This window comes from Dreissena polymorpha, chromosome 8 (assembly GCF_020536995.1).
Source record: "Dreissena polymorpha isolate Duluth1 chromosome 8, UMN_Dpol_1.0, whole genome shotgun sequence".
Taxonomy (NCBI): domain Eukaryota; kingdom Metazoa; phylum Mollusca; class Bivalvia; order Myida; family Dreissenidae; genus Dreissena; species Dreissena polymorpha.
Window position 1 is genome coordinate 45350034 of NC_068362.1, and position 22888 is coordinate 45372921.

The window sequence follows — 22888 nt, forward strand, 5'->3', positions numbered from 1 at the left end:
CAAAAATTGGAAAGACAAAATAGACTGTTGGAATTGTGGAAAATTGGGACACTTCAGTAGAGAATGTACTCAAAGAAAACCATACCTTAATCAAAAAAACTAGGAACGTCGTACCAAAAAGGGGTCTATGGTAACGACGGAAACGTAAAGACGTATAATATTGCTTTGTGTGGAAACCCAAATTCTTGCCTCATTTCAATAGGAAATTGTAAATTTAGGAGCTTGATAGATTCTGGTGCAGAACTTTCTGTAATTAGTAAAAGAGCTTATGATCTATTAAAACACAAACCACCACTTAAAATGACAAAAATTAATCTAAAAGCGGTCGATGGTAACTCGCTATACATTCGCGGGAATGTAAAATTAAAATTTAAAATAGGGAGTATATATATTGAACATACATTTTTTGTCGTTGAAAACATTAATAGGAACGTAATACTAGGGAGAGATTTCTTACAAGACAACGGTGTCCGTGTATACTTTGACCTAGGATGTTTAAGAATAAAAGATTGTTATGTACCTCTGGAAGAAGATGTACACCTTTCGGTAATAGCGAGGCTAACTAGGCATACCGTTCTTAAACCACAAACAGCATATAGACTCCTTGCCAGGACTAAAAAAAACAGCTTACGCTCAAATCAAAATTATGACTTTACTGGAATAAGTAATTCTTTCTTTGATAACGAACCCGGTTTAACAATCGTTAACTCAGTAGTCAAGACAACGCGTGATCGTAAATTCCCTATTCTAATTATAAACAATACCCATAAAACGATTAGACTAAGACGTAATTGTCCCATAGGCCAACTTCAATCTATCCAAGATAATGAAATATGTTCTATCGAAAGCGTTATCAAAAACAATACACCCAAATCAGGCTTGTCTAAAGATGAGATTCTATCAGATTTACATGTCGCTGGAGATCAAAAAGAAAATATTCTTCCAATACTCTTAAAACACAGAACTCTCTTCGCAAGAAATAATTTAGAACTAACACAAACTACAGCAATGGAATTTAACATCGATACAGGGGACCATCCTCCCATTAAATTAAGACCGTATCGAACACCATTAAACAATAAGGTATTCATAGATAAAGCTATTGACGAAATGTTAACGGCAAACATAATAAGCCCATCGAGAAGTCCGTGGAGTTTCCCTATTGTTTTAGTAGACAAAAAGAAAAATAACCTTGATTCAAATAAAGATCATAAAGAAGAGAAAAGATTTTGCGTCGATTTCAGACAGCTTAACAAAATTACAAAACCAATTGCATATCCATTACCATTAATCGATGATATATTGGCGTTATTAGGGAAAAGTAAATATTTCACCAGTTTAGATTTAATATCGGGTTATTGGCAAATACCTATAAAAGAAGAAGACAGAGAAAAAACGGCTTTTGCTTCAGGGTTTAGGGGTCTATTTCACTTTAACGTTATGCCATTCGGTGCGTCTGGGGCGGGATCGATATTTCAAGAATTAGCTAATAAAGTACTTAAGGGTTGTGAAGGATTCGCCGTAGCATATTTGGATGATATTCTAATATTTTCACCTGATTTACAATCTCATTTATCACACGTAGATACAGTACTGCAAAGTCTCAGTAAGCATAACCTAAAGCTTAAACTATCAAAATGTCAATTCTTACAAAGGGAGACTAGATACCTAGGCTTCATTATAGATGAAAACGGTATAAGACCAGATCCGTTAAAAGTAGAAGCGATCCGACAATTCCCTAGACCAAAGTGCGTACGCGATGTACGATCTATCTTAGGTGCAGCGGGATTTTATAGGAGATTCTGTCCGTCGTATTCAGAAGTAGTAGAGCCTCTCATTAATCTCACGAGAAAGAATGTCCCATTTACATGGTCAAAACAATGTGAAGATAGTTTCTTACAATTAAAAGACTCGTTCACGCAAATTCCTTACCTTTCCTATCCGGACCCGAATAAAGGTTATATTCTATATACAGATGCTTCGGATAAATGCATTGGATCTTGTTTAACTCAAAAATGCGGGGATAATGAAACCGGAGATTATGTAGGGGAAAAACCGATATTCTTTCTATCACACCGATTAAACCCAACGCAATGTAAATATAGTACTATTGAGAAAGAATGTTACAGCATATTTTACAGTCTAAATAAATTACACCATTATTTACACAACGCCGAATTTGTTATCAAAACGGATCATCGCCCGTTAAAATTCCTTCTTGAATCTCCGATGCAAAACAAGAAAGTACAATTATGGGCCTTAAGTATAGCAGGTTACAATTGCAAAATTGAGTATATATCGGGAAAAAAGAACATAATTGCCGACTTTCTAAGCCGACCACCGAATACCAAAATAACGAATGACCGAGACGAACAAACGGAAATAGAATTAGATATTAACGATAAACATTATACGATTAGTTCGGAAATAAATAGACAAAACCAGGCGCGCGAAATTAATGTAATTGACTCTACGCATATCGATCACAGACAAGTAATTGATAATAGCACGATCCCACAAACGGTTATGAATAACGAGACAATCGAACCCGATAAAATAAACGATTGTAACATGGAAATTGAACAAGGAAAAGACCCACACATATCTGAGATTAAAACGAGATTAAAATTAGGGAAACTAAACAAACACGAAGATGGAAAATTCATTATGGTTGATGAGATATTATACTATATCGAGCGTCGATGAAGAACCTACCTTTAGGCTTTTTGTACCTAAACACCTGACAGGTTTAATTATTAATCAATATCATGACGAAAATGGACACGGTGGTTCTCAAAGACTTTTTCATACCATAAAAGAGAAATATTATTGGCCTAAAATGTTCAAAGAATTACATGATTACGTGTCGAAATGTATTGTCTGTCAAACTAGAAACTTGAAAGCAATTAAAGCTCCCGTATCATCAGAAACCGCAATACCACCATTCCCTTTCTCGGTCGTTTCCATAGATATATGCGGACCATACCCAACAACGCTTTCCGGAAATAGATATATAATATGTTTCGTGGATCAATTTTCAGGATATATAGAGGCTTTTCCGTCGCCGGATAAGTCATCCGATAGCGTAATACACCTGTTAGTAAACGAGATTTATTGTCGTCATTCATGTCCCATAAGGATAATTACCGATAATGGTAAAGAGTTTACTAGTACGGCGTTTACAGAAACATTAAAATCCCTGAATATCCAACATGTCAAAACGTCCACATATCACCCAGAAGCTAACGGTAAAAATGAACGCTCTCACTCGACTATGAACAATATACTATCAAAACGCGTTCAAGAAAACGTACAACAATGGGATTTACATTTAAACATGTCTTTGGCAGCTATGCGATTTTCCCATTCAGAAACATCAAAACATTCGCCTTTCTTTTTAGTATTTAACAGAGACCCCATCCTACCAATAGACAATTTGTTAAAACCTAGGCGTAAATATCACGGCGAAGATTATCATAAAATAATATTAGAAGAACAACACAAATCATTTAAAAAGGTGTGTGCACAAATTCAAAAATCTAAAGATAAACAAGCCGAATATGCGAATAAAAATACAAAAGACATCAAATTTGAGATTAACGACCCCGTTTACTATAAGAACTTACACCGTACAAATAAATTAGACAGTAAATGGAGACCATATTATCGTATTATCGAACAAAAATCACCGTTAACATACATAATAAAGAATCAATTAGACAACTCAACTATTAAAGTCCATGCTGACCAAATAAGACATGCTAATATAAATGAGTGGCCTATATCAAATACAAATATGGGACGCCCCATAAGGAAAGCAAATTTAGCTTTTGCCGAAACTAGTGAGTCTGATAGTGATTTAAGTAAGTCAATACAAGGATTACCTATCATAACTAGGCAAACTCGTCAAATTCGGGACAATTCTGACGAGGAGGAAGACATCCCCTTAGCAGAATTGCAAAAACATTTACGCAAAAAACAATTCAAATACAATGCGTCAAACTCTAGCGAATCTGACACACATCAATACGATAGGGCTGAACAACAATATCCGCCCCCACGTCAATCGGACGCCGATTCGACCGATAATAACATGCAAATTGATGAAATAGCTATTAAGCACAAAAAAAGAAAATCCATACGACAACGTCAGAGATCTAATAAATCTATTAAGAAAGTGATTTTCACGTGCCTAGAGGCAATAGCTGATCATATGTAATATTTACCGTAACGACCACACAAGCAACGTTGACGTCTATACGATTGAATGACCTCAAGTTATGTAAATAGCATTTAGTTAGTAACCAAATCGGATAATATACTTCTTCTTTGTAATATTTCAGATGATGTTGCCATCATTTGTTTTTATATTATCGTTGCGCATGATCGGGGGACTTGAGATTAACGAAAATGTTATATTTCAAAAAGTTAACGAAGTGTCTGTGACCAGAGCTCATTGGCAAATAGCCCTACTTCTCGATACCAACGTCTTCTCTGCATTTCTTACCCAACTTGAAACAAGACTAAACGATATCACAAATACCACGAAAGACATGATGTTCCAATTCAAACGAAATGATCTACTTTTAAACACAGACGCCTTTGAACAATCATTAGCACAACTCCATACGGAAATTGAATACATCCGTTCTGACCATGACAACGTACTTGACAGCTATCTAGATTATAAAACGCTCAGTCATACCCAGAAACGCTCATTGTTACCCCTAGGCGGATTCTTTAAATTTCTTTTCGGCACAGCTGACGATTCTGACATCCGTAATATTCAAACACACGTTAATCAACTTCAAGAAAGCCAGAAAACTATTATCCATGTGTTACAAAATAGTTTATCTATTCTCAATGTTACCCAACAACACATAACTGAGAATCGCCACTCCATTAACACTCTGATATCTACCCTCAGACAACTTGACGACAAAATCATGCACACACATGAACGTTTGCAGGCAATGACCCATGCTGTTCAAGATTATACGGTTAATTACAACTCCCTGAAGATCATGATTGATGAATTACGTCAGGCTGTTTTCCACGCATCACTATATCTAGAAACGTTTAAAGGACAACTTAATATGCTCAGCACTGGCAAACTTTTTCCATCTCTTATTTCACCTATTCACCTGAAAGACGTACTATTAGACATTGCGACAAAAGTGCCTAATAATTTACAACTACCAGCTAATCCCAAGACCGACCTATGGCATTATTACCAATCTACCTCAACGACCGTCGTAATGTCACCTACTACTATTATCATTACAATGGACATCCCTCTCCTCGAGATAGGAGCTTCTTTCGAGGTATATGAAGTATTCAATTTCGATATGCCATACTCACCCGCTAACGAAACTATCAATGACAATAAGATCCACTATAACATGTCCGCTAGATACGAACTGGAAACTAAGGGCTTCTTGATTGATCAAGCGCGAAATCACTACTGCCTATTGACAAATAACGAACTAAAAACTTGTCAAGCGCGACGTACATGTGACGTACAATCCCCATTCTACCAAGTAGACATGTCTAAATTATGCGTCATAGCCATTATGATTAACAACACTCAGCACATAAAGGATTATTGCAAGGTGATCATACACCCTAACACCGTCTTACCTGATGCCAAATATTTAGGATCTGGTAACTGGGCGATAGTCTCTAGACAAGACCTACGCCTCGTGACGATATGTCAAGATCATTCCCAAAATAAAATATCCGCTCGCGCTATCGCTCCCATAGACATTGTTAATGTACCCATGAACTGTCGCGCATACAATGAATACTTTACATTAAATGCCTGGTACATTAACTCCAGTCAAACCCGGCTTCAGACCGACAAACTCGACATACCTACCTTTAAGGGTTCTTCCATTTGGAAACCATTCCATACCTCTCTCGTTAATTTCACTAAAACCGAAATGCCTCATGAACTATCAAACATCAAAGAAATACCTATGGAAGCTTTAATAACAAAACTGCAGAGTATCAGACAATTAAATGACATTGACACGACATCAGGTGACTTCCCATTATGGGGTTACATTATCATAGGTGTAGCGACCGCTCTGAGTTCTGGTACAGCACTCCTTATTTACTGTAAATGTAAACGTATGACCCGATCTAATCGTCCCATAATTACCCAATTCCGATCTGCTAACGATGATATGCACCTGGGAGAAATCAGTCCCCCGGGTTATGTGGGCGTGGCTTCCTGTGATGTGGCGCACGAACCTCTCGTGTCTGAGGTCAAAAAGCCCTCAGCACCCCCGCAACGACCGAGAACACTGTCATCCCTATACCCGTCTCTACGAGGGTAACAAACCCTTCCAGACGACGACACCAGGATGATCCTTGGCGATAACAACTTGTCAACAACCAAGTTGTGAACCATAAACAGCACCATGGGCTGTTTACTGGATATTACCTACTATCGTCAATAATGAACAGAACGATATACTTGAAAACTAAAATCTACGAACAATTGTTTAGTGCACTACTACATCGATCGATATATCACCCGTATTCATCTATTGTGACTGTATATATGTGTTGAACACTCGTATAATCTTCAAAGAACGTTTGGAATATGTATTATTCGGATGTTGTCTATAGTTAACCAAGATGCGTTGAACACTCGTATAATCTGCAACGAACGTTTGAAATATGTGTTATTGCCACATTGTATATAATTTACCAAGACTAATGTCAACACCATGAACTGTATCTAACGATGATTTTGATTCCACGAGTTATTCTACCGCAGAGTCAAACCAACAACTACAAGAACTCTACCGGACGCTGCCGCCCAATCTACCAGAAACCCATCATCCGCGGGCGCCAACTCTACAAGACCAACATCGTTCACTGACACCAAACTTCACAAACTTTATCGTCTGCCGACACCCAGTCTGCAGGAGCTCCATCGTCCAATATCACCCAGTCTACAAGACCTACATCAACCGCTGACGCCAACTCTACAAGAACAACATTGTTCGCTGACGCCCAGCTACACTAACTTTATTGTCCACTAAAACAACATACAAGAACTGTGCTGTCCACTGACGAAACGGATATAAACATTTCCTTATTTTTATAACTATATATTTCATTTATTAACCATGTACCTCGTTGACCTCTTTGTACACATTACTTTTTGGATCACTAATTCGATTTTCTTTCAATCATTTTTTAGATTTTACAAAGAATTTAATTTTCAATTGCCAGTTTCCATTACTTTACCCATTGAAGAAACTCAATTAGAAGAAATACATTATTTTATAACTACGTTTGAAAAAATGTCCACCCTTGAACAAGAACATAATGTTTCAATTTTTACTTATATGATGAGATCTGGCGAAATTCAAGTGGATACATTGATTTTCTTGATTACGTATTTCAACATACCTCTTCTTCATCAACAGATGCTCAATCATTTAACAAATGAACAACACATTCTCAATTACCAAATTTGCAAAGCAATATTCACGTACTACGGCATTGACTCTTTCGAATCACTACAAACATTCCGTCGATTAAAATATTCAACATCCATCCCAAACAAAATACGCAACATGTCAATCAACACATTCGCTCAAACAGATAACACTCAATTGCATAACCGCATCCAACAATATTTCACTCGAGGTCACCAACGTCAAAGACGTTATCAATTTTTATCAAAACTTTTATGTAAGTTCTGTTCAAAACATAGTATAGCAGCAGTACAAACACCTTGTTGTAAACTTAGATATCATCCAACATGTGGCACACCATACAGAACTTTCAACAACACCCGTGTATGTACATTTTGTTTCACACAGTTGACATTACCAGATATAGCCCTCATTCATGCATCACATCAGTTACCACACATACAGAGATACAAACAAATACTACTAGAACGCAAACGACGTAAACTTAGTAATAGACATCACCAAGTTTGGTAAACAAAAAAAAAAAAAAAAAAAAAAAAAAAAAAAAAAAAATCATTATTTCATAACAGGAAATATTTTTAGAATCTCGTTGGTTCAGAGTTATACAGTATTTTATCTTCGTACAGATCTCATGCTTAAATTGTTGACATCATCGTAATTTTTTCATATCATGAAATAAGAAAAAATTCATTTGAAAGAGTGAGTTGTGTAACGTAATGTACATATAATATATATAATAATAGAATTTATCTCATAGAACCTTCGGGTAGAGTATACATATAATATATATAATAATAGAAAAAAATCATTTGAAAGAGTGAGTTGTGTAACGTCATAGAACTTTCGGGTAGGGTATACATATAATATATATAATAATAGAATTTATCTCATTGTACATTATTGTGTTGTTATTGTCGTGTTATTGTTGTATAAACAAACTAATTTAGGAAATAGAACCTTCGGGTAGGGTGTAATGAAATTTGAAAATTGATTATGTAGATGTGTAATGTAATGGGTTATAATGAATATATTACTTTATGAGAAGTCAATAGAAATATTTCAGCGAGATGTAACTAACGGAAAACATGGGGGTCGTGACTCGCAAAATGCATATAAGCAATTAGTGAATACATTAAGCAAGATTCGTGACTCGTAAAATGCATATAAATGGTTGATAAATACGTTGAGCGGGAGGACTGACGTTCCGATGCGTGTTCCAGGTGTGGATACACCTGTGAACACAAATTGGCTTGTCAAATTACATAGGGGCCCGCGATTACAGGCGGTGTAAAATCTGTAGGGATCATACATCATCTGTCTATATACGTCAAGATACACACGTTGACGTCCATTACTTGTTGACAGGCGTGGGTCACGAATTAAGCGAATACACAACGGGGATCAGTATAAATGACCCTCAAAATAGGCAGACAAAAAACCTCGCTTTCTCTTAGGAATTATTCACGTTATGTTATTTACTTTGACTTTGAAATTATTATAGTACAATTTTGGTGTTAGGGAATAGAGTAAAATAAAAGAAATATTTTAGACATCAGAGACTTGTTTTATCTTCATTAAAGTACATCCGATTATGTGACACATCCTCTATCCCACCACGGTTGATTTACTGTACTGGCCTTTTCATTAAGATAGTTTGTTGTATAATTAACCTTCATATCGGGTGCAGCGTATTTGAATAAATTTAATATTTTATCGATCGCTTCGTCAATATCCGTGCACGCGATTGATTCCAATATTTGCGAATGTTGAATGGTAAAACTGTTTTCAAATACTCTCAGGAAATCTTGCTTGTGCGCGTCTTTCCATATATACTTTTCTATTTTTGGATAGTCTTCCATAACGTTATTTAAGTAATATTGATTGACGAAGTTAGCACGAATAATTTTCTTTTTGCCTAAAACTATTTTAGAGCTAATAGGCATATGATCAGACTCGCCCCTCATCTCCACGCAAAAATAAGTAATATGAGAAAATAGCTCAGTGGATACAACATGGTAATCAACAATACTAGCGCCATCATATGTAGGACATGTAAAGTTTCCTAAAAAATCATCGTTGCTACGCCCATTTAAAATATGCATACCTTGCGTACAACAAAGTTCAACGAGTGTTTTCCCAAAATTGTTATATTGTTCAGAGTCTTTATTATTACGTGTGCGATCAAAAGGATCCGTGTTATAATCAACCTCTATGTTAAAAATGCTATCCACATTATCATCAGGTATATAATCTAATAAATTTTTTGTGCGTGCGTTAACACTGGAGATTTATGCTCGACACACGACTCGGCCTGTAAAATAGAAAAATGTCAATCACTCAATCAAATCACCGATACATATTTGTAAGAGATTTTAGGTACTTTGGACTTCTTCTAATTTTTTTCTAATTATATCTAAAACTATTATGAAATACGTTCACTTCAAATAGAGTCATGTTCCACGAAAGAACATTTACTAATAACTGCAATAAATGTGTAAATATACTAAAGAGAGTTGTGTTTTTTGCATCCTAAATGAAGAGTTATTATTCAATTCCATTACTACATTTTTAACCAGGTTTTTCGAAGGAAAAAACTGGTTATTAGATTGGCGAATGCGGGCGGGCTGGCGGGCTGGCGGGCTGGCTGGCGGGCGGGCGGAACAAGCTTGTCCGGGCCATAACTATGTCGTTCATTGTCAGATTTTAAAATCATTTGGCACATTTGTTCACCATCATTGGACGGTGTGTCGCGCGAAATAATTACGTCGATATCTCCAAGGTCAAGGTCACACTTTGAGTTCAAAGGTCAAAAATGGCCATAAATGAGCTTGTCCTGGCCATAACTATGTCATTCATTGTGAGATTTTAAAATCATTTGGCACATTTGTTCACCATCATGGGACGGTGTGTCGCACGAAAGAATCACGTCAATATCTCCAATGTCAAGGTCGCCACGACTAAAAATAGATTTTTTTTTTAAACAAACTTACAAAGGGGGTTAATTTTGTTTGTTCATTTCAAAAGTTCAGTTTGAGTTTTCTCCCTTTATCAGATTTTTTTCACAATGAAAACCTGGTTTTGTGACAATTTTGTCCCTTGTGATATATTTCGCTCAAAAAGCGACGGACAGGCGATCGAAAGACCCAAATAATATACATATGCAATGATGGGCATATGATCTGTTTTTCCGAATATACCGTATTATAATGGTGTCTCAAAACGATTTTATAGCATGTTTAAAAGAATAATAATTTGTAAAAGGGGTTTACAGTTTTTTCTTGTATTACCATTTTAAGTATGTTTTTGCTCTAAAAACATCCGCCTATTATCTCGTGCGTCTGTTGTCTTCTGGTTAAAGTGTTTTTATGAAACTGAAAGTAAGTTTCATATGAAACTACTTGTATTCGTTATCGTGCATTAGAGATTCCACAAAGAACATTTATAACCTCATCGTAAACTTTACATGTTATTAAGTATGCTTTTTAGAGGAATAATTATTGATTTAAAACGGGTTGTTTATAGTAAGTTTCATATAAAACTGAAACTAATTGTACTCGTAGTGCTTGGTATATAAATAATGTATATCCCGATCATAAAGACTGTACATGTTATGTATTGACGTTTCACAGAGGCACAATTATTTATTAAAATTGTTGGTTGTTTAATTATTTACATGAAGAGTGCCATTCAAACAGTTCATAATGTCGGTACAACTGCAAAGCAGCTTTGAAACAATTGATCGTTTTGCGTAAATCAGGCGATTCGATATTTAACTTATACGGAAGATTGAAATTTGTTTATAAAATTAACGAAAACTGGAAAAAAACGGTTGCTACTGTAAACTCCTTGTCGAACTTCAGTGGTAGCCTAACCTTTTATACTTAGATAATGAAATAAACAAAGAAACGTTGGCATACTTAGGAGTCGAGAAAAAAACATACTAGCTTATCGGCAACTTCAGATTTTGTCCTCTACGCATGAGAATGGCCATCCCATACATATATTGTTTACACGCCTCATATACCGTCTCAATTGGCCAACATTGTGTGTGTCATTGAATGAAACCGTTCTCTCCAAGTTCTTGTTATATGAAGCAATCAAAACTCGGTTAGCACTGAAAAGGCTGTTGGAGAGGAAGAAAACTAATTTTATAAGATTTTCTATCATTTTTTTTTTTTTGCATTTGACCACATTTCGCTTAATTATTGTGATCAGTGTGTTGCCGTTTGAGTTTAAACTTGGAACAATATCACCTCTTACGTCAACACCCGCGATCAATTCAACACCTGCAGAGAATGACTAATTGCCGAGCAAAGTTATTACTGTATCTCTGTTGCATTTACACAACATGTAATGAGGGTCAATTCAAATAGTTCTTACTGTGTTTTCTTTCCAACGTGTATAACCCTAGACCATATTTAAAATGAGAAATCAGGTACAAACTGACAATAGTAAATAAAAACGCTAGAGTAACAATCTAGAAATCGTTCCCATGAGGGTTCAAGGTCCGACTGTTTGAAATCATTTGACGAAATGATAATAATAATACTTTCCACTCTGCATACGGTTTGGTTTCTTTGTATTACATGAACATAAAAATAGTATAAATACATATATTGTGTAGCAAAAGATAGTGCAGCTGCTATACCAATGATTCCTGCACTTTTGAGTGGAAGCATGAAACTTGGCACAATTATTCTTTGACCCATTACAAACAAATCTAGATATGGATCCAGATCAGCAGCCACCCAGGAAGGCTGTGGTCAACGATTTTCAAAATGGCCGCCATTCCAACTTTAATCCAAAATATCACCATAACTAGTCGTTTAAAGTGCATTGTATGCGTTGAAGACTTATAGTAAATTATATACTGTCTATCCAACAATGACCTTGAGATGACCTTGAGGTAAATTGTCAAGGTCAAATATCTCATTTCACTTTTTGTGATGGGTTGAACATGTAAATATTTACATTTTTTTTCTTTATTTGCCCATGTTTTGACAGGAAAAAGTATGCATTACCGTTAATATGATGTTGTTTGATCGCGTAAACATACACATAATTGATGCACTGCTATATGGGGGATTATACAGGGCATTGTCAAAATTAACAAGGTCAAGTTGTAAAGAATGCCAGCCTAACTGATGTTAGTTATAAAACTTGATTTCATCCAATTGGCAATATCATTTTGGTTGATGTGCGATGAAAAAAGGCATGTTATTCCGGGAAGCAACGGCCTTCACATAAACAGAGAGCTGTACACTTAAGGCTGGCCTTGCTACACTTGCACAGTCCCCTGCAAGCTTTCTTACATCCACAGTGAATAAGCTCATAGCACATATCTTGGGCTTGTCCTAGGGTAGTCCACCTTGGCTTCCACGTACCCGTGCCTGGTTTCTCCCATCCCCAGAGCGACGGGCTTGGTAGTGTTTGATTTGCCTGTAGAGCTTTCCCCCAAACATGGCCTCCTTGGTACACCGCTCGCAGTAAGTGATGAGTGAGAGCTGATTGTGTTGGTGGAATACTCTCCAGTGCCTTTGATCTTCTTGAGAAAAGATGTCTCCGAGCGTCGTTAACTGCCATCAGATCACTTGTCCTGTCGTACATCAGTATGACAAATCTCTCACAGAGATTGAGATTATTGCCGGTCAGTTCTATGGGTGCGTCAGATAGTTCCAGGAACATGTTGGTTATATCTGGGTATACGTCCCATGTGTCCCAAGCTGATTTCTTACCCCGACCACAAAAGAAAGAGGTAATATCGCATCCTGTCAATGCATGGAAAATAGACATTGACCTAAATTTCATTGGACCTAGTGAGTTGGCAATCTCATGTACTGCTATGTAACGTTGGTGTTTGCCAACACCAAACAACATCCATATTTCAGAGTCTGGAATTCTGTGGAAGTTAGATAAAATAATGACTAACACATCTGTATCTGAGGCAGTGATCATAATGCTCCTGTGATCTGATAGGGCCGCATCATACAGGTGAAGTACCATCCTTGTATCAGCCTCCTCATGAGTGCATGGCTCAATGATTGTATTTGCTATCCTTGGAGGGGCACATAAAACCTGTTCACCTGAAGTGCAATAGATTTCTTTTCCATCTTCCGAAAGAGACAATGACTGCTGAGCGAGAAACTGAAAAAGTTCCGTTTTGTTCTCGTCAACTCGAAGAAACGACTGCCAATTGTTGGGTACACGGTTTGAAGAGGTGACACGTCGTCTTGAGCCATGTCCTCTTCTTTCTCTGGTGGCTGATTTAAGACTATCTGTAATGTATCGGTCCCAGATTAAATCCAATCTTTTGACATGGATAAGTCTTTCTGAGAGATGTGACAAAAACACATTGTCAGCATAGTCCTGAAATGTTTTTGAACCTCTAGGTTGTAACATTTGAACCAACATCGCCCCGTCTAGAATGTTAACCGTAACTCTTGGGGTTGTTTCTAAACGGCGTGAATGTGATTCTAGTACACTAAGAAGATCAGCCTTTGTTCCTGATCTCATTTCCCCATTTTTGGCCAAAGCAGGGGGATATGGTTGGTTTTCATACTTGAAAAACTCATCCAGGTTTCCTTCCCGAGACTGGCATGCAATATACAGCCTGGAAAAAAGGGCACAGTCATCTTTTAATATTGCAAGTTGGGGTTTTGTCTTGTTTGACACCTTTGTAAATTGGAACAATGCCAATTTGTTTCTCTTGATGGGCTCGCTTATAAGAACAGATCTTTTGATGAATCGTTCATCTTGAATCCTACTGCTCCTTACCGAGTTGCAGAGCTTGCTTAACAGAATCCACTACAACTTTATCCATGATATCTTTTGTATCAATAGTAAGAAGGTTCCCACTGTCCTCTGTAAAAGGGTTACCCATGTCTGTGATTATTGATACGAGACCAGCGACTTCTTTTTTTAACTTTGCCTGAACAGCAGGAGTCTGTTCATGGTGTTTCTGAAATACATTTTCCGTAATTTGATGACCTTCATATTCCTCAATCATTCTTGACATTTCCGGACCAGCCACCATCCATCGTGTCAGAGCGGATGGATTGTCGGTCAGACCAACAGCCCCACCATCACCTTTAACTACAGCATTACATTGTTCATGTGCCTGATCAAGGGCAATAGCTGAAAACGGGCGAGTAGTCTTATAGGCTACGAAACCTCCAGATAAAAACTCCTGATACACTGCTGGCAGAGTGACTGACAAAGAGCTCATGTCCCTAATATGAACAGACAACCATCTAGCATAGTTGGTGTGGTCTAAGCTAAATACCAATGGAATCAGTTGTATGAGAGACTCAATATATTTGGTAAAGTTTCCACTTCGTATCGAGTTAATTAAGCTGAATATACATAGCTCAAGTTCAAGTACATGTGACCAATACAGGAACTGTGGTTGCTCAGACTTCATTTTGGTACACCAATCTAAAAAATCCAGTACAGCTTCATCTTCTGGAGTCACCTGTTTGTAGTGATCATATGCTTGATTTCTTAAGATGAACAAAGCAGCCGCTGTGACCTGATGAGCATGCCTTGTCCTTGTCAGATGTGTGACCTTGATAAATGAGTCCGCCACCCCACTAGTTGCAATTTCTGCCGTGCATATGGCTGTAGTCCACCCGCTACACTCTAACCAATTCCCGAGGGTCTTGAATGCTGCCATTTCAATATGGAGTCCACCCGACATTATAACAAAGTTATCTTCACCGTGGGTATTAGGGAAGTTCCACTGAATTGATTTTGCTATACAAATAATGGTTGATCCATGGTGATAACGGGAACTTGACCCGGGTTCAGCAGTTGTATGGTGTCGCTGATAACATTCATAGAATGCTTTATCATTGCGATGGAATGTACACAATCAAGAAAGAGAGGCATGAGGGTGACAGTTGTTTTCATATTATTAAATGGCATTTGTTTAGAAGCATGATATGCACCCCATGATATATAGTCCTCTATATCCAGCTCAGGTTTGTCCAACAAATGTTTTAGGTTATTCAGCCATTCATACTCCTTCACTATCAAAGGATCTATTTCCGGAACTTCAGAACGTACAGCTGGACCAATTATGGGAGGAACAATTTGCTCCTTCTGTGCAATAATAGTAGGTGGAACGTTGGTGTATCTATCTGGCAAAGCTGTAATCTTCTTTCAAGCAATCAGTCTTTCATCAATTACAGGGTTAAATCTTGGTGCACCTTCAAACCCCAATTTTGGGTGCTGCATAATAGAAATGCTTGTTCCATGAAAAGAATCCATAGAAGTTGTACTGCTAGGATTGTGGTCAATGTTATCCACCGCTGCTGTAGTAAATAAATGGTTAGAGAGCTTTGGTGGGCACACAATCCCATCTTCCTCATACTTGGCGTATACACTGTTTGCAACACCTGTGGAAATAGACAGCAAACGGTCATACGATATGCATAAGCCATTATCGTACAATGTGTCTATCAGAGTCCGCTTTCTCGTCTCACCATGAACTTTAAGAGCAATATAGATTGGAAGTGGGGTCTCTCGATCCTTACTATGACGACGAAAAGCACCAGTCCCACTAGATTTAGGCTATTGAAAACAATAAGCTGTGATATGGCAATAGAGGCACATGACTGTGTTTGCTCACCTTCAGATTGGTCTTTAATTTTGGGACCATCAAGAATCATACTGATCAAAGCTGCTAGTGTTTGAGGAACCGATTTGATTTGGCAGTCTTCTGAAAAATTGCCAGTGAATTTCTGCTTTTGCTGAAACACATCACGCCGCACTATTTTGGCAACTTTGCTTAGGAGCAGAGCCTCCGAGTCAAAATCTTGTTCTGATACCTGTTTCAGGACTGATCCAACGTCTTTATCGAATGCAAGTATGACTCTACCCTTTTCAGTGTATTCTTTCAGACTAGGCAAAGCCGACAATAGACGATTTTTAAGCCTGGTAGTGTGCACCTCAGTTACACCTTTTAGCCCTAGTTCATTCAGCCGGATGCAGTACATCTTGTTAAGAAAAGACATACGAAAGACTGGTATTTTAAGGCCTTCACTGTTTTCTATACAATGTTCCATGTACGATACAAGATCTCCAAATGCCAAACCATGCAGTGAGCTTTCTTTCGAACTTTGCGCTGTTTCCTTTGCAGCTAATTGTCCGCGTCTGTAAAGTGCAGAAAGAAATTTTTTTGTGGTATTTGGCTTCAATAGCAACCATGTCACCAACTGAAAGTTTAGCCAAAAGTTGTGTATCTTGAAGCTCTATAGCATAGTTTCTCACTTTGAAGTCAAGTTCAAAGGTAGAGGCTCTATGGAGGCCATCAAGTCCTGCTGGCTCATTACAGAAAATGCAATTGCTCACAGTTAATTTCAGAAGACTCGCCCTTTTGTTCTTTGCAGATATAAATTCGGTTGAATCTTCAATCTTCCTTTTACGAAGTCTTTCTAATTTCTCATTACTTATTTTATCTCTACACGCCTTATGCCATGATGCACGATTTTTCAGCATAGTGTTTCCTATTCCAGTCCCATCATCTAATAGCTGAATGTCTATATTAAATGGCAAACAATTAAAATCATTAAAGTGCTTTAGGTTTTCAGACACATAACTATACCCAGCCCGGATGTCTTTTCTCAATGAGTTAGCGGGGCATTGAAGAGGCTGGTTGTTATGTTCTTGACATAAAATACACAATTTCCAGTTAAAATATTGATGTGAAGCACTGGCTTCCATACGATCGTGTTCATTCTGTGAGTTGCTTGCCATTCTAAAAGTAAGTCTTTTTCGATCTGTCCCTACTTTACATATATTATTAGTTTAATATTTTTAATGTTACAATAACCCTTGGAAATTTGTAGTGAACCTTTCAACATAGGTTGAATAATTCGTTCGTATAAAGCAATTCAGAATTGACCTATATTGCTACTTTTCACTGAGTGCACACTATTTATAGTATATTCCGCTAATATTGATCTTCATTTACGTCAGATGTACGTCATAGTCATATCCTCTCTTGCTGATAAATATTTTGGGATGGTGTGTGTCCTTTTAACGACACAAGAACATGATATCATTTTTGAGGGAAAATAAAAAATGTAGGAAAATGACAGTCTCATTTGGTGTGCACAATGTTGCTTTTTTCATGATGTTTCCAAATGCTAGTACTATTTTTTCAATGTATACCCATTTGAAAGACCAAAAAGGAGTGGGGATAATGGTCCACACACATAGCTAACTCCTATCTGGTTTGGTTTAATTGCCAAATAAGGTCAATTTTGATTTAAGGTTTTAAACAACCGCCATTTTGGCGGCCATTTTTAAAATGGCCGCCACAAGCGCCACAGATACATGCCGACCTGGATCCATATCCAAAATTGTTCAGGATAGATTGGAGCATAAGTGTGCCAAATTTCATGCTTCCACTCAAAATTGCAGGATTCGATGAAAAATTTGACCGAGGCAGCTGCACTAAGAGCGATTGACCTACCTTAAATATTTTGTGGGTAAACCAATGTTGAATGTTTTGAATGAGTTGAATTGAAATAAGCGTGCAGCAAACACGCAATACAAATACCAACAGCATAGCTTATCATGTTCTTAAATATATCAAAAGCCATTGATCAAATATGGTATATTGTTATCGGCGTTACACCATGCAATATTATACTGTGATTTAAAGTATTTTACATTACTACCCTACCCGCTCGCCAAAATTTCTGGATCCACCCCCTTTCGTACATATCAATACATCTATTTATAGTATAGATAAGGTCAGCTACACGTACAATATTAGACATGATCCAATTCGTCAGCAAGAAGGATTAAAGGACTCAAGTGCAGGAATGAGCGCCTTTAAAAATGTAAGTTAAATATGTCATTATATTGTTATTAATTTTCTTTTTGCATTTTGGTGCAATTATTCAACAAGTATACATAAGCTTAAATTTAATAATGTATGTACAATGTAGCTCTTTCCCTGTAGCTTTTTGATGTTAGGAAAGGGTTATTATTTAAGATCTAACTTGTTTTTAAGGGACTTGTTCACTGTTTGGCAAAATAACGATTTTCAAACAGTCACAAAATATGTTCCTCAATCTAAAATATGAATAAATGTACTACACGTCGAGTCAGTTTTTAAATATTCTTAATTATGTTCAGATAAGCGAAATAACACCATTTAGTAAGAAAAGTGTTAAACATTAAAGTATTGGTTCATAAAAAGATAATCTTCATTCGAATAGGTACAATAGGAAAGCGTTGGTAACACTTCCTTCGATAATTTGGAATATACTTGTATTTGTAAGCGTTTATAGTTCGCTTGTACATATAACATCACGCTTTACGCAGTGGCAATAGCTTTTGTGGAGAAGATCACGGGTTCAAATCCCGAAAACGGAAATATTTTTATTCTACGTTTTCCTTGTTATTGTAATGAAATAAGACTATAAGTGTATGATTGATATGTTAATTAAAATATCAAATAAATAGGTTTAAACGTATCTCAGATGTATTTGTATTGTTAATGGTCCGTTATCGTTGGATGTACTGTACTTGTACTTGAGAATTAATCAAGTGGAAATATGGTACATGTTTCTTTGTTGAAAGCCATATCATAATTCTTTTTTTAGGTCGTAAGTGTAGCCATTGCGTTGGTTTGTCTTATCAGAACAGGTAATAGCATAAACAACAAAGTTATACAAATACAAATAAAAATAAAATGATAATATTAGAAAATAATAATAATTATTATTATAAAAATACATATTATTATTAGTCGTAGAAGTTGTATTAGCATTATATTATTATTATAATAGTAATAATAATAATAATAATAAGAAGAAGAAGAAGAAGAAGAAGAAGAAGAAGACAAGAACAAACGTTTGCTACTCCTACTACTACTAATAATAATAATTAATAATATTATGTTTTATTATTAGTTTTATTATTATAACTATTATTATTATTATTATTATTATTATTATTATTATTATTATTATTATTATTATTATTATTATTATTATTATTATTATTATTATAATCATTATGATTGTAAAAAAAAATATAATTGTTAATACTTTTATTATAATTTTAACCCAAATCATAACCTGCCTTTTTATCATAAACATTGTAATGTTTTTTAAGGAAGTTGTCTTCACAATGGCACCGATCATGGACCCCGTCCACCACCACCACCACCCACGACAAGCCATGCGAATACACAAAGGTGAAGAATAATGTCTACCCAAACCATTTAAAACAAATATGTTTGTGAGACGTGCGTTCTCCAATTTGTAGTCTTATCGCGTTACAACATGTGTCAATTGCTTTTTGTGACGGCAAGCCCATGTGACCTTAACCTTTGACATGTTGACCTATAAATCAAATTGCGCATTCCTTTCCTCAAAATAGTCCAGAGTGCACAATTTGCGGAAGCGAAATTCAGGGTTGAACCCATGTGACCTTTTGGCGTGTTGACCTAAAACTAAAAATCAATACATTTATTCCTTTTTTGCAAATAACCTGCATACCTAAAGACATAGTATGAAATTTGAGAAGGGTTTTCCTTCCCTGACATTTTAATATTATACAAATTTACCAAAATTTCTCAAAATATCGTTTGGAAATACATTTTACAAAGCTCTTATGTCATTGACGTTCGAATCATTGCCCTTTAAAATTGATAGGATTCCCTTGCTAAACAAGAAACAATCATACCAATGTGTTCGTGCGGAAAAAAAAGATCCAAAGACCCACCAAACCTCCGACATTTCGACCCGACCGATTCTTCTAAAGTGGAGGGTAGCGAGGGGGTATAATACGTTTTATTGGTAAATTTGTATACGTTTTGTTATTTTAAAAAAAAATTGTATGCGTGTTTCTGTGTTGCTTTAAATGGATATTTTCTGTTTTCAACCGTATTTTAGTTTTATCACAGCGTCCAATTTACCGACTCCTCACATTTGTATTGATAATCTGATTTTTCAGAACCGAGTGAACATACATTTTCGAGTAACTGGCACTTGCCCCACTTGCACGATTTGTAGGAGCAAATAGGTCATAGTTTGATGGAATAAATGGTGTTTATGATGCGTACAGTCATAGCCAAACTTAATTGATAAGACGTATCATTATACTATATTTCAACATTCTATTCATTATAGCCCCGATGATGGCCTATCTGGTGCAGAGATAGCCGGCATCGTGATTGGCTGCGTTACCGCCCTCGCGGCCATCGTTGGAACAGTTTGTGGAGTCAGGGCGATCCGCAAATGTAGTATTAAAAAAGAAGGATCGCATGGAATAAGCAACAGTTGTTGTGCTTGTATAATAAACATTGTAAACAAGCAGCATCCATCCACTGAAAACCCGCCGCCCACTAAAAAACCACCACCGTATAAGGAGTAGCCGGCATCGTGATTGGCTGCGTTACCGCCCTCGCGGCCATCGTTGGAACAGTTTGTGGAGTCAGGGCGGTCCGCAAATGTAGTATTAAAAAAGAAGGATCGCATGGAATAAGCAACAGTTGTTGTGCTTGTATAATAAACATTGTAAACAAGCAGCATCCGTCCACTGAAAACCCGCCGCCCACTAAAAAACCACCACCGTATGAGGAGAGCATCAATGTCTGTAACAACTGATTATATTTATAAGAGCTTACTACTATCTCCTTCTATATGTAACATAATATTTGGTTGTATGCATCTTATGTTTATCTTTGAGCTTTTACTTTTTGTTTGTTGTCTTTTGATTGTATACTTTTTTATTTAGATTTTTTCGCAGATTTCAAAAATACTTGTTTTTAAAGAGCTGAGTAAAGTTTGTGTATTACATCGAATACGTAATGCTATGAAGTTGAATAGTCATGCTATTAAAAACATTTGTTCTTTTATTGTTCTTACTGTATTAAATTGTTCCTTCAACTCCAAAAGACGAGAGAGCACAAGAAAATTGTTTGAAGTCCTATTGATAGCGGTTTCTTATAACCTACCATGCGTTAAAAACCGTAAACGCTTAATGTCTGCCCGCAGATTACTATGCGCTTATTACAAATATTATCAAAATTTAACCATATACAACTTCTAGAACAGATTATCTGCTTGAAGTTTAACTTGGTTATAAATTCATGAGAATATTTTCTTGACGCATATTCGTAGGGGATCATTCATTCCATAACCCAAATAAGATAAGTATTGATGCAAAGCATCAAAGGGCGTCGGGAATTTCAGTGTAAAAGGCACTCAATGAAGTTACATGGAACGATTGTTTTTCTACTGTAAATATTGATATATTGGTCGATTATTTTAAACAAAATAGAAAAAGATACTGATATAACCATTATCTATGATTTTGTGTTATAACTCCCAAATAACCATTATCTATGATGTTGTCTTATAACCCCCAAATAACCATTATCTATGATTTTGTGTTGTAACCCCCAAATATTTAATATTTCATTTTATTAACATTGGTTTCCTTTTTTACTGGCATCCGTGTGCAGTTTTCATTAATGGAACAGAAATGTGTAGGTTTTAAAAAATCTGCTTCATCATGTAAGCGTAATTTAATATTTTTCTCAACTTCAAGGGGAGATGATTCTGAACTTATTCTTACGTTGCTCATTTACAATAGGGGTTGAGTACTCATTGATATGAAAACACTATAAAAGTTTTAATGTGTTTACGAACGGGGGGTTCGCACACATATAGTTCATGGGCATAATAAAAACAAAAAATGCTTACAATAAAACAGCATATTTATTTAAACTAAAATGTCTACATCAAAACAAAAAGTTAACATAGAACACAAATAAAATAATTTGATTCTACTGAGGCTCGAACCTCTCACATGTGAAGCGAGCGTTTAACCACTTCACTACGGAACCGTTGAAAAATCACCTTCTAACTAAGATATTAAGGTAGTGGGAGATTAATGGGTACTTTTCCAGAAACACTCTTTGTTATTATTTCCACATTGTAAATTGTATATCACAACGAATTGCAACATTTTAAAACTTTTTACCAACCGGTTAACTTTTTATACTTGGTTGAATACACCTACCCCTTGACTTGGTTGGGCGTTTTCTATGGATTTACCCTATATCCAAAATATATAGTTTTTTGTAATGGGATATACATATATTTTGACAATAAACTTAATAAACGTACTCGACTGGATTTTGTTAGTAGATACGGAATTAAAAAAGTGGCATTGAAAGAGATATGTGCCACTGATGTCCAATTATATATCCACTTATCTGGATAAAATGGCAAAAACGACAACAAATGGTTCCGTGGCAAGAAACTTTATTTACGTTTTATGTCACGTGTAGAGTGATAAAATGCATATAGTGTACATATTTATTTAACACTACATATTTTCTACACACTGAATGAATTTCAGGAAGTTTTACCGTTCTTATCTCAAGAAATTGTACTTTGAGT

General features: G+C 36.2%; 1 protein-coding gene across 1 annotated transcript; it reads left to right on the forward strand.

The window, feature by feature from the left end:
- Positions 1–13013: 13013 nt before the first annotated feature.
- On the forward strand, positions 13014–21336 carry LOC127840494 (uncharacterized). The gene is made up of 5 exons (XM_052368912.1): positions 13014–13117; positions 18208–18307; positions 19076–19118; positions 19590–19671; positions 20609–21336. The coding sequence occupies exons 1-5, from the start codon at positions 13014–13016 to the stop codon at positions 20850–20852; spliced, it is 573 nt and encodes a 190-aa protein (XP_052224872.1). The 3' UTR covers positions 20853–21336.
- Positions 21337–22888: the final 1552 nt, after the last annotated feature.

Bases quoted from the DNA above. Each gene is read 5' to 3' on its own strand.
- LOC127840494 (XM_052368912.1), top strand. From the start codon at position 13,014: ATGTCTCCGAGCGTCGTTAACTGCCATCAGATCACTTGTCCTGTCGTA. The intron at 13,118-18,207 runs GTGCGTCAGATA...ATCTATTTATAG, and splicing joins ATTGCCGGTCAGTTCTATGG to TATAGATAAGGTCAGCTACA. The intron at 19,119-19,589 runs GTAATAGCATAA...ATGTTTTTTAAG, and splicing joins GGTTTGTCTTATCAGAACAG to GAAGTTGTCTTCACAATGGC.